General features: G+C 39.0%; 1 protein-coding gene across 5 annotated transcripts in view; it reads right to left on the bottom strand.

Annotated features, from left to right (window-relative positions):
• The window catches only part of NRG1 (neuregulin 1), a 270328-nt gene that overhangs the window by 182819 nt on the left and 73647 nt on the right, over nt 1-13862 (bottom strand). For 3 of the 5 annotated variants that reach the window (XM_061633607.1, XM_061633578.1, XM_061633597.1), the window contains exons 4-5: nt 2844-2894; nt 1173-1223 (exon numbers count right to left, since the gene is read on the bottom strand). The exons of the other annotated variants lie outside the window; for them this stretch is intronic. In XM_061633607.1, coding sequence (XP_061489591.1) covers nt 1173-1223; nt 2844-2894 — 102 coding nt within the window. The remainder of the gene's footprint in view (nt 1-1172; nt 1224-2843; nt 2895-13862) is intronic. 5 annotated transcript variants of the gene reach the window in all.

The raw sequence follows: 13862 nt of genomic DNA, 5'->3' as shown, positions 1-13862 counted from the left end.
TTTAATTTAAACAACAAATTCTCTGTCCTTTTATACCACTAAGTATGAATTGGGCCTTCCTTAAATTGGAAAAGTATAGCTTTACCTCTCAGTCTAACTCTAAAGGAAAACACCAATGCATTATCAAGCACCAACACTGAAACCATTACATCCTGGCTCAATTTGCTTGTGAAATTAGCAATTGTACAAAACTCAAAGTGGCCACAAAATACCACTACCCAAAAAACTGGGCCTGGCAACTGCCACCCGGTTACTAGAGTAGGCAAGAAGCAAGCCTCTCCTGTTCTTACATACACTGTTTGGTACAACCTGACTATCGCCTCCTTTTTCTCCCAGTCCCAATTTTGTTTCTGTCTCAGCTTGGTTTACTCCCACAGCCCCACTGCATTCTCAATGCAATCTGGCTTGCAGTGCCCCCTTTCCACATTGGGGGCCACTGGCATGGAATGAAGAACCTCAGTGCACACCCAAAGGACATCCCTGAGAACAAGAGAAACTTCTCATCCCATGATCAGATGTCTCTATTGCAGCAAGGTATTTTTAAAAAGCACCCCTCATCCCTGTTAGGAAGGACTACTGGAATCTGAGACAAGGAGCTTGTGTGGTTGGGGGTGGTTAGACTCTTACCTCACAACTTGATGGGCTTCTGCCATGCTGAAAGGGTGGTGTTTTTACTGATTTTGCTGCATCACAGGCTCTCTTCCAATATAGGATGCAACATCCTTATGCATTAAGGATGTTGGAAACACAGCATCCCTCACTGTATTCAATACTTTCAAACATGAAATGCCTCTTTGAACATGACTCCTCCCTGGAGTCAAACACAGACACTATTCTAACTTCCACAATTCATTCTGCAGCTTTAACAGAATTATATTATTCCACTTCTACAAAGATGTTGTAGAATGGAACTCTGCCCATGGCTACTGGCAGCAGGGAGAAATACCAGAACATGCCTAGAAGAATGACCCCTCCTCTCACTGGCACACTCAGGTCTCCATTGCTCTCTCCCTCTGAAGCCGGGAGTCCAAACTAGTTTCTAGAAAATCTCATTGCTTCTTAGGTTTTGGAACAAGTTTTGCAGCTCTGAGTGTTTAGGTACTTATTGTGTACTTACTGAACCAAAAAGAATGTATGATATGAATTCATTAAGATTGCTATGATGTACTTACAAGAAGATGTATTTGTTCCTTCAGTCGACGCTGGAATCTTGTCTATAAGTTCTGCAATACACAGAAGGCAACATGATAATAGGGATGCTCAAGCCCTGAGGCCTTCCTATTGGAGCCTGAAGTTTATGGTCCCAGAAAAAGCAAAAGACTTTTTCCCCCTTAAAAAAGAGAAGCAGCTCTGGAAAGCAAAAAACTTCAAAGCAAGTCTATGTCTTCTTAGGCACACTATGAATAGCTTATTTACATAATACAGACTGATGCTCCATTGTATGCTTGGCAGAAAACCGATAGAGCTTGTGAAAAGGTTTTCAACTGTTTGTAACAGGCCATCCAGAAATCCAAGGGCTGAAAAGAACCACTTTGTTTTGTTACGTAACTTGGTAGAAAGTGCTAGAAATAAAAAAAGTCCAGCTTCGTGACAATCAGAGTTTAAGCTTACATAAGACTGCTATGTTGAGAGATGGCTCTACAAACAAAGAGCCAATAACAAGAACCTGTTTTGAAAATATCCATGTTAGGGAGGGAAGGCCAAACCAAGAGGCAGGTTTAAAGAAGTTTCAGATCGGCCAGAGTAACATGAAAACGCTTTTGAGTGAACAGAAATTAGACCCCAATTAGTTTAAAATGTGAAACATAAAAACTGATACAAACAAGATGACAAAAAAATGATTCTGAAGACTAGCTGAAAAAAAGAGCTAGGATAGAAATCAGGCTTGTTTAGGCTTCTGAAACTGTATGGACAGATGAGAATATAAAAAATTAAAAACAAGGGAAAGACAGGCTGAAGACCATTTCAAAACATATATTAATGCAACTAAGTATCTGTTTTGATCTAGTTCAAGAAATGCTACCATTTTATAGCTAGCTTCTCTTAAACAAAATAATCCCAGAAAAATAAAGCACTACAAAGATAACAAATGGACAGAACAAGCAGAAGCATGCAGCATGAGCTTATCAGGAACTGGAACTCAATCTTGTGACATCATACAAGTAAAGTTCATAGAGCACTTGAATATAGCCCCCATTGTAGATATTGTGTGCCTCCCAAAAAGCACCATAAGGACAGATCTAAAATCCTTCTGCTAATAGACTATTTTAAAATGCATGCGTGTTCCCCAGAAGGGAAGCAAAGCCAATATTGACTATAGAAGCAAAAGTTCACCAATTCTGAGATTACTTCTTAGTAACTTTCTCAAATACTAAAATTCAGCACTGCCATGCTACAAGACGGCACATGCAACAGTAGAAGAAATTAGATGTGTCTACGTTCCTGGCCAAATATCAATCAATCAATCATTTATTACGGTCAAAGACCAGCACTATACCCTGGCCAAATAGGAAACTTGCTATTAAGGAAGAAGAAAGGATGAACATGTAGCAGGTTGCAACTTATAAAATGGTGATTTTTAGAGCCTAGCAAAGGGGGCTGGTTGTTGCAATGGGTAACTTAAGGCCATATTTAAAGATGAGGGAGACCCTAAACTCTAGCTGAGGTTTCAATATTGCATTAAGCAAAGTCAGATATATAGATCCAGGAAATCAGATTGATTTGTTTTCTTCCACATGCTGAAGATTCAGTAACACAAACTGAAATAATGCAGAGAAAGGCTGAGCAAAGATATGATCCTGTAGAATTTGCTTCATGGAGGCAAATCTTTCAACTTGACTTACGTGAGGATCTGTTTGCTGCTTTTGTCAAAACTGGTATCATGTTGGTGGGTTCTGCAAAACAAAACAAAAATCAGAAGCAGTTACACATGTCAGTGCATTGCCATGTGTATGCAGTTGTGACCTGATAAAACTTGCAGGAAAAGGGGGGGGGGAATCTCAAATTCTAATATAGCTCAGAACTTCTAATATAAACGTTTTTGAGGAACAACAAATTGGTTGGCAGCCATTGAGGACTGAAGAAGTAGTTCCTTTTGGGCCAGTTAGTCTAACATTTGGTTTCTTTGAATCCCTCATTCACCTCATGAAAATTACATCTTATAACAGATGGATCAGAATTAATATCCTATGAATTAAATACCATAAATGGTAAAATTGAAAAGGTGTCACATATATAAAGGCTTTAGACTGAGAAAACTGAGCCACTGTGAATTAACTATTTAATTCCTATTTTGCCTCAGTCTGCTCCCACAAGGGGAACTATAGACGACCTTGGAAGACTATATAAGCATTTGCTATCTAGAACACAGAGTTGAAGCAAACAAGATCAAATTCAACAGATAAAGATTATACCTAAATGATCTGCATTTAGGTACAAAAACAACAACAAAGGCACAAATATAGAGTGTAGGAGATCTGATTTCATAGCAGTACATGTGAGAAGTATCTAGGTGTCTTAGTTGATCAGAAGCTGAATTTGGGCTGGTATTGCAACATGGCTGCTAAAAAAAGCTAATGCAATTTTAAGCTGTGTAAATAGAAGTGTCCAGATAACTAGCAGGAATAGTTCTACTCTATTTTATGCTGGTCTAGCCACATCTGCAGTATCGTGTCCAGGTCTGGGCACCACATTGTATTGACATTAAGCAACTGGAGTACACCCAGAGGATGGCAACAAGGATGGTGATGGTCTGGAAACCAAATCCAATGAGAAACAGTTCAAAGAGCTGGATGTGCTTTGTGTGGAGAAGAGAAGATCAAGCATAAACATGATAACAGTCTTCAAATATCTGAAGGGCTCTCGCACAGAAGATGGAGCAAACTTGTTCTTTGCTGCTCCAGAGTACATGAATAAGAACAGGACTAGTAACACTAGATAGAAACTGCAGGAAAGCCAATTTTGGCTAAACATTTGAAGAAAATTACTAATGATAAGAGCTGTTGGACAGTGTAACAAAATGCCTTGGAGAAGTGGTGGGCTCTTATTTGCTGGAGATATTTAAGGAGAGGACAGATAGTCATCTGTCAGGGATACTGTCATTGCATCCTGCATTTAAGTAAGAGGTTGGGCTACATAACCTCCAAGGTCTAGGATTCCATGAATGAATTCTGCAAAAGTGGTGCCAGAGGAAAATAATTCTGAGTGTCTGTTTTCAGAGATGAAAATTTTCAGGCAATGCGGTATCTAAATCAATACACAAAAAAACTTCAGTTAATTCAGGAGATGCACACGCAAGTCTTGTGTAACACATGAACCTTTTGGCAGGGCAACCTACGTAACTAATACTCTACTACCAAAATGATGCTGGGATTGTGGGTCTCAGTGAATGGCAAGTCTTTCAACTGAACTGTAAATTTTCAAAGTGTAGCATGAAGAGTCATCATGTATGTGTATCTTACTTTCTCTGTGTGATATGGTGCCCATATTTCAACATGAAACATGACAAATCGAATGAATAATCTTACTTCAAGATGCATCAGGATCATTCTGATAAGACAGGCAGAAAAAAAAATACATTTGCAAGAAAGAATATGCCAGATGGAATATGGCAGATATGTGTATGGCAAATCAGTCCGTCAGATATGTCAGACACTTAAAAATATTCATTCTTATGCAAAAGACAGGATACTTTCTCTACTAATTTTACTCACTGCAAGTCATATGAAGACACTAGGTGTCAACACATAGTATGTTTTATTACTTTTATCCAATGTACGCTTGAAAGCTTCTGAGAGTAACATACAACCTCTCCATCTCCAACTTGTATATGACTTTGAAGAATGAGAAAATTCTTGTTTGCAACTTCTTTGTCATGCTTTTTACACGTACATTAAAAAATAGTGAGGTACAGATTGGCAAGGCAAAGGATTATGATCCCCACCTGACTCCAGGAAATCTTTTCCAATGGATATTGACGATGTCAAGTAAGCTTCAACAGTTTAGCCATTTATGTTCTGTTCAATTCACTTTCCATAACATTATCACTCTTTTTTTCTAAATGCTCTTCCATTTCCACAAAATTTGGTTTTGTAAATTTTCAGGCTTCTTTTGGACACTTGGATCACTTCCATATTTTTGTGTAGACAAAACAGTTCAAAGCTTTCTTCAATATTGTTTTGCACATCTTAGATAAATTTCATCATGAAGTAATAGTTCTCTGCCTCTTAAAGAAGCAGTGTTTCATCTAGTAATTGTGTAGAGTGGGATGGGAGTGATTTTGTTATTCTTTTTCAAGATTTAAAAATCCATAACTTAAGGCAACAAGTTTGCTTACATATGAAGATCTAAAAACCAGCACTTCTACAACCAGATGTCACCTGAAACATGTCTGGAACCAAATTCAGAGTGGTGGGAAGCTTATCAGAAAAGTGCCAGGCAATGCTGTAGCATAGTGCTTAAGAACATGCACCAAAAGAGTGAAGGTGACCATTTCAACACTCTCATATGAATTAACCAGATATCATTAGACAAGCCACACACACTGACTTCTAATAGGGTGATAATCTGGTAGAACTCTTTGAGGTGGGATTAGGATTGTTGTCGCCTGTTGTCTCCAAACCCTTTCTGACATTTGGCGATGTAGCAGAGAGGAAGAGGTAGTAGCTAAGGGCTGTTCTTACCTCTCTGGCCTGGCAGAGGAGAGATCCTGCCCTCTTGTAATTGTTACCTGCAGCAGATATTCCTGGATGTTATTTAGGAGTAGATATTCACATTCAGCCTACTATGACTAAGAAACCAGAGTAGCAGCCAGAACACCTGAACTGAGGTGGGGCTGTTGCATCTCAAGCTCACCCTGTCAGTCCTTTCTACCTGTTGGAGATGCTGTAGAGGCCTCCAGACAACCTGTTTATTGAGCAGGCAACCTGTTTATTGATTTGCTTGCTGAAAGTTTATGTAAAATTCAGAATATATAATCTGGTCCATACTGAGCATTTGTTCTGATTTGTTTGGGGGATGGTTTGCTTGTGTGGTGTCTTTCCATTAATCATTTGTTCTTCCTACACTTTTCAGTACATTTCTCAATCATTTTCCTAATTGCAAAAAAGTCTGTTGTTTTTTAAGAGTGTATTTGTTGCAGGAAAGGCAGGAAACAAGTGTCAATCATACAACTAGCTTAATATTAGTGTGCTAATTTATGTAAAGTGTTTAAACACCTCGAAAAAGCTATTACTATCACAGAATTGAAAGTAGTCAGATGAAGCTGAGAGTCACATAGACCCTGAGATAAGAATTACTAAACACTATCATTATCACATTATGTTACAGCTGGTGTAAAATCACTGTTCTAATAAAAAATGAGGTATTGGCTCCATCAGAGGAAAACAAGACTGTGATAAACAGAAATCAGGAAGAAGTTACTTGAAGGAGTGTGATGCTTGCTCTAATGCTTGCCAAAAGGCAGATGGCAACAAGGTTTCTGGAAGAGATACCATTGCCTTCTAATATTTGCCAGCCTTCAAGAAATACAGATGTCCACTATATTCCTTCATCTCTGTTCAAAATGATAAAGTACTTCTTCAAAGAAAGCCACTGCATGGTTCAATGCTTGATTGAAGAACCATAATATTCATTGGGAATGAGAAATATTCACCCATGCTTCTTCCCTTCTACAGGTGAGCAGAAGATATAAGCATATATATATATACATAGAAGAAAATGATAAAACAGATTAAAGCTGGTCTCTGTAGCCTAACAAGTCCTCAGAAAGGTTCAGCCACAGGCTGCACCTTAAATACAATCTATTGTTCTAGCACATAGATTTGGCTAGCTGAGAGAGAAGAGTTCCTTGCTCACACAGGAAACTCAGCAGGCATGATTCCTGGAACAGAACACACTGGTCTGCTCAAGTCCTAAACAACCTTCAATATCCACAGTGGATGGTGGATGATGGATGATGAGGTTCCTGTTAACAGCTGGTTAAGAATTTAGGTTTATTTACAAGCTACATTTAGCAATTCTCCCCCAGTAGCTGTTATGTTACTTTATATGCAAACATGGCATATTAGATCTATTAATATTACTTTAACTATAGCCTCTTGAAGCTGTCAATGTAGTAAGTAATCAACCCAATAATCACTATATGTAAGACAAGAGATGGAGCTGTAGCTCAGCAGTACAGCAGTGTGCTTTGCATGCAAAAGGTTCAATCCCTGCCATCTCCAGGTAGAATGGAGAAAGACTTCTATCTGAAAACCTAGTGAATCACTGCCAGTCAGCACATACAGTACTGAGCTATATGAATCCATAGTTTGACTTAGTGTAAAGCAGATTCACGTTATCATAAAACTGGAATTACTTTTGGTTCATCTTATGTTTGGCACCACCTCTTATAGAAGCAACAGTAATATTTCTATTGCCTTTTGCTGACATTCACTATATGCTTGAAACAGGTAGATGAGCGGGAACTAATCTATTTCCGAAGCTACTGTATAATGTTCATTCAAACCTGCTGAGCATCAGACTTGCAACTTCTTACCTAATTGCCTTAAAATCTCTCAATTCCCTAATGAATACACAAAGAACTTCCGTTATGAAAAAAAGATGACAAAATGAGACTTTAAACTTTGAAGGGCAAAATAGCAAGCCTCTGACTGGGTCTAACAAGTTCCCATTGAAAATAAAGATATAAGTACCTCTGGGCAAAGCTCATGTTTAAAACTTTTGTGCATACACGAGCAACACGAGAATCATATTTCTGAAATTAAATTAATGTTTTCCAACTGCAAGTCAAAAAAGCTGAGTCAAAAGGAAATTACAGGGGCTCAGGACTTCAGAAAACTGAATCTATGTTTTGGAAGTTGTTTCCCTGTCTACCTGTCTGTCTATGCATTTGGACACCTCTTTAAGGTATCATTACCAAATTTAGCATGATGGTTCCTGAGATCAAGGAGGAGGTATTGATCTATATTTGCCTGCAATTAGACACCAGTTTGAATCAAGATGGTGGACTGAAGCTTTCAAAAAATCACTGATTTTAATACCTCTTAAGATACTGTGTTATGCCCCTGTTGGAAGAATCCTCTTCAGAGGAGGACCTGGCACTCCCCAAAACAAACGGGTGCAGGCTGTGTCAATGACCAGCAAGACAGAACAGAAGGACCCATGACCTTCAGAGGTCACAACATCCTAACCTCTTCCGTAAGACACAGAAGACACCTGCAGAGAAGCAGAACCAAAAGCAAAGGCTGAGCCATCACTGAGACCAAGGGCAGCAACAGCGCCTAAAGCCCAGTCAGCTGCCAGATACTCCTGAAGAACGACTCCTCATGAATAAGGGTTTACTTGTGAAGAAGCTACTTCTCATGAGTAGATCAAACTCCTCAGGAAATCTAGATTGCATGCAACTGTACTTCGATGGGGTTCTGAAGTTCGTGGAAGAAAATGCTGGAACAACATCCTAGCACCAGCTCCATGTCTTGTGTAACCTAGCTATTGTACTTTCCTGTGTTTTGACCTTGGATTGTTTCTGGAACTTGCCTTGTGTCTTGCTCCTGGGTTCTGACCTTGGACTGTGAGCAAACCTTGCTTTTTGGATTGCCCATGCGAGTGGACTTGGGATTGCTGGATTCGGTTTCATCCGAAGCTATAGAGCAACCACAGTTTGTATTATGGCTTTCGAGACCAAGGAGCAAGTTTTTGTCTATGTTTGGATAAAACTGGTGGACTGAAGCTTTCAGAACTGCACTGATTTTAATCACTGATTTCAAATTTCCCTCCACCACCACCCCGTTTCTTAGAATTCCCAAGCAACACTGGATACAAGGCTGCTAGTCCTTTATATAAAAGTCTAAATATAGATTCAAATTTATTATGTTTGGCACACATACCTGAAAACGTCTTTAATTTATAAGAGATGTTATCAGTGCCCTTCATTAGAGTTTAACAAGATACTTATATGCGACAAAGCACACACAGTAAAATGCAGCAAGACTCTTTGTAGAGGAAAGAAGAGAAACATTAGTTTATGAAAGGCAATTAACATAAATGTACCCAAACTCCAGTGTTTGCTATTTATATTACTCTCTTGGAGAACTTCACACATCTTTCCTGACCTCAATTACTCTCTCCTGAGGAGGGCTGTATTTTGAAACATGGCAAAATAATATTAAGAACAGATTACCATACTAGCATTAAGAAAACTAAAAATTATGTGGCTTTTCCCTTATTCTACCACTTGGTTTAAAAATTATTATATTATTTATTTGAAGGTGACTTAGATAGGAAATTCAGGTATTTGCTAGTAAGGCACCCATATTTAGAAAGATCTGGCTAAATAGAACGAAGATCCCTGGGGGGACAATTTATCTAAAGGATCTCAATGGCTAGCATAAAGGGAGAAAAAGCGTTTATATTTTTTAAAAAAAAACCCAACAGAATGAATAGAAGCCTTATCAAGAAAAAAACCCTCTTCAAATATAGGTTAATAAACATGAACCCTATGAGGAAGGAAACCACAAACAGAGCTTTTCTTCATGTACATTCTCAATCCTTAGTATCTAAAGGACAAAAGGGTGGTGAAAAACAAAACACATCCTCAAAATCTGAAGAAGTGATGCCAAGCTAATGGACAAGATGTGCATCTTTAAAGACATAACTTACCTTTAAACAAGACATGAGAACAAAAAAAATGTCATTTTCCTAAAACGAAGTAACAGCTACATAGAACTCTTACAGTACAACCATAACCATATCTACACAGAAGTGTCCTATTGAACTCAATGGAACTTATTCCCATATTAAGTGGGGTTAGACTGCAGCCTTCAATTAGCAAGTATAATAATGACTTTACTAAAGTAATCCCACAATAATGACCTCCAGAATGTGCTCTTTTAGCCATGCTAATGTCAGTGCGACATTATCACAATATGTTTTCTACCCAGGAATCATTACCAAGGCTCTGGATTTCCATAAACAACTAGCAAGAGAACTAGCAACAGCTGGGCACAGAGACAGTGAGGAGCCTCCTCTTCCTTTCTAAGAAATAAAAACAGAGCTGTGGAATACTACTTCCTTTGGCCACTCTTATTCCTCATCACCACAAAAACAAAGAAAAGATCAGAACTCACCAGACACATTGGAGTTAAGAGAGAAGGGACTTTTGTCATCTACCAGAAGCTCGACTTATGGGGACAGAAGCTTTTTATTAGCCTTGGGTTGGAATGTTTACAATATGTTATTGTTTTCCATGTCTAGTGTTTGTACTAGCTATACTCACACACTATTATACTTGTGAAAGAGGCCTCCTACTGTCTTGGGAGTATCGTACATGGAGAGGACTAGATGTGGTTATGGTCATGCAATAAACCATTCAGAGGCAGAAACAGATTGTATGGAAACATACACTCACTACACCTTCAGCCATACATTTCTGTAGGTGTGAGAAGATGGCTTTCACCCCATCACACATACAAGCTCATGCCTGATTGCAAAGTTAAGAACACTACTGCTATAGCACGCCAACCAAAATCAGCACAATGACTAGAGATGCAATAAATGCATGTCTAACCAATCCACTGGCCTTGTTTGGATGTCCTGCTAAGCCAAAGGATGGTTTAGTACAAATGAGCAAGTATGTGGACTCTGGGAGAGGAGACTGTGGCCACTTTACTTCTCTGCAATAGTCTTGCTGTTGTGCCATACTGAGGTAAGCCATCTGAACCTGGGAATTTGGTTTAGCTCTCCTGGACAAGCCACAAGCCTTAAGACAAACCTTGGTTACAACTCATTTCAGAGAGTTAAATTATGAGCCTGGGTTTGGTTGACACGTGAAGCCAAACAATGTGGCAGAGCAGCAAGACTATTGGGAAGGAGCAAAGTGGCCACAATCTCCTCTCCAGAATTCTTCATACAAAGCCATGAACTGGCATAGTGTGGTGTGCAAACCAGGCCACCATGTGGCAACTATGCCTTCACCTAATTCAGGGGTAGCCAACGTGGTGCGCTCCAGATGATATTGAACTCATAATCCCTGTCCACTGGCCATTTTAGCTGGGGATGCGAGTTGTGGCCCCATAACACCTGGAGGGCACCATGCCGGCAACTCCTGACCTAATTGCACATCACCTACTTAAGATTAATAGACATCAATAACACTTTCTGGATATGAGAATGCAGCCTTCAGAAAAGCAAATTCACAGAGCAATACAGAACTATCTTGAATTGACTACTTTTTTATTCAAGACAGAGTAGAATGTTCTAAAATTATATGAGGATTTTCCAGAGTGAACAGGGCTGAGATGAATGGTCACATTTGAGTTACAGTGGTCTGTAATTTTCAAAATTAATCGGCAACTACTAACCTCCCAATTGCTGTGAATAGTCATCACTCTTAACAACTCTCTTGAAACAGCTCTCTCAAATTGTGTACAAGTCTACCAGTCCTCCAATGAGATGTTAAGGGACATGAGTGGCATAAACAGTACTGACTTTGCAGTTAATGATGGAAAGCATGACACAATTATCACCAGCCCCACAACTGCAACAGACCAACAGAGAGCCTAGCCCTATAAAACATACAAATGCTTTTTAATATACCATTTATTATCATCATACATAAATTCAGCTAACACCACTAAAAGTAATAATTTTATCACCAAATTTAGAGTCTCCACTGATAAACATGGCTCCGTTTTAATACCACCATCACAGGGCAGCCCTAGACAGGTGAAGGCCTGGGGAAAAAAACTAGAAAAATTAGTTGGGGGGAAAAATCCCCACCCCGAATTTTCCATTTAAAAAAAAAAAACAATGGAGGGGGGGCGAGTGTCTCCAGCCGTTCATAACTCTAGGCAGCCCCATAGTGGGAATCAACTGTTTAGTTGTAATTTTACAACACATGCTCAAATCATATTATATCCAAGCCTGTCTCTCTCACACACAAAGCCAATTTTAGCCTGCTTCCTCAAAAGGTTCTGAAATGGAAATTGGCTATTATTATTATTAATGTGCAAGATGGTTGCTATGGTTGTGCCAGAGATCAAGGTATACAAAATTGGAACCCCAGTATTTTTATTGGAAAAATTTATGTTGCCAAGATGTACAAAGTATTTTATTTACACAATCAAAAACTTGTCATCTTGCTGAGTCTGCATTTCTCAGTAATGATGTAATTTTTATCTTCAATGCTCTCACTTAGTGCAACGAAAGTGCCACTATATCAAAGTGTGTGTTTTCAGGTGGATTTTTGTTTGATGTACGTTTTAGCTCTTGGAATATCCTCCACATATTCTCTGATGCTTTCCTCTAGACTCTGGAACAGAGTACAGGAATAACCAAATGCCCAAACGTGTCCAGTTATCTAAGGCATTACTTCAGCCTAGCATGTCTGGCTTAGTCCTGACTCTCTGAGATCTTGCTTGGAACTGGTAAATCTATTCCAAGTGTGAAACTGTGCAGATTTATGAGCAAACAACTCCTTTATGTATGGGAACTAAGTAAGTTTACAAGGAAAGGGAGAAATCTGTTTAATCCATTATTTCAATACTTGTACAACAGTAATCCAGTACAATAATTAATGTTGTAATGGTATAATTTACCACAAACATTTCTTCATTTTTTATATATATGGTATTTCACATTTGTAGTATGCGTCCAGATTAAGTTTATAATGATCATCTCTTTAATGCTGCACAATGGCTGCACATTTTTTGGTGATATGATGTTAATGGTTTGTATGGGATCTATCTTATTAGTAAAATTAAAAATACAAGCAATAGTGAGCAAGTTGAATGAGAACTTCAGAAGAAATACTATCATCCTTGAATGAATTATTTATTTCGGTACATGACCAGAAAATACAACATAGTTCCATACAGATTATTAAAAATAATATTTTTTAAAAAATAGAACAAGTTAAAATAATTATGATGTCATTTAAAACAGTGTAAACCCATTTAACACTTCCTAGCAACAAGGCACTAATTTCCTTCTACAGGCAATAGCAGCTGTACAAAAAACAGCTACTTTCCCGGTAATTATGTGGTTCTGGTCTGCCAATAGGTACTGTATGACGACAGCCTCGGGGCCCAAATCATATTTGGAGAGAATTGGAGAGATAAAATGAGAACGTAGGTCCAAATAGAAAGAACAATGCAGCAGTACATGGCTCACAGACTCAATCTCCCCAGCCCCGCAAGGACATACACACTCACAAAAGGGAGCAGCCTACCCTCCAGAAGTGCTGAAGGGAGGACGTTAAATCTTGCGAGGGCAAACAATATCCTATATTTGGGGATGTGCAAGTTAATCAAATAATTGGCAAGTACACAGGCTTTCGCATTTAAGCAGGGGGGAGAATAGGCCGCGGCCAAACACAGATTAGATTGGAATTCAATGTCTTTAAGGCGTTGAGTAATGGCTAGTTTAGCCCTTGAATAGCCTAAAATTCCAATCTCCTGAAGCGAAAAGCCAAGGGCTTCCAAGTTTTTTGTCAATATCAACTTCCATTTGGACTGGAAAGTGTCCACCAGTGTGAGAGGAGCCAGACCAGTGGGAATAAACAGGAGCTTCAGCCAGTAATTAAAATGATATATCCAAGCGTGGGTGTCAATTTGTAAGGTTCCCAATTCGAGTCGTACGACTATGTTGGGAACACATCTGGGGACACCCATTATTGACCTTTGAAATTTAGAGTGGATGGATTCGAGGGGGGCACAATTACCACTGTTACAAATCTACATCCCATAGAGTGCTTGAGGAATGGCCTTGGCATTAAATACTTGTAAGGCTGAGGGCACATGTTGGCTACCCTTAGAGTAGAAAAAAGAGCAAATTCCCTTGACTGTCTTTTGGGCAGTCTCGGC

Source organism: Rhineura floridana, chromosome 1 (genome assembly GCF_030035675.1).
Source record: "Rhineura floridana isolate rRhiFlo1 chromosome 1, rRhiFlo1.hap2, whole genome shotgun sequence".
In the NCBI taxonomy this organism is placed as follows: domain Eukaryota; kingdom Metazoa; phylum Chordata; class Lepidosauria; order Squamata; family Rhineuridae; genus Rhineura; species Rhineura floridana.
Note: the sequence above shows the minus strand (reverse complement) of the source record. Positions and strands in the feature narration are given on the sequence as shown.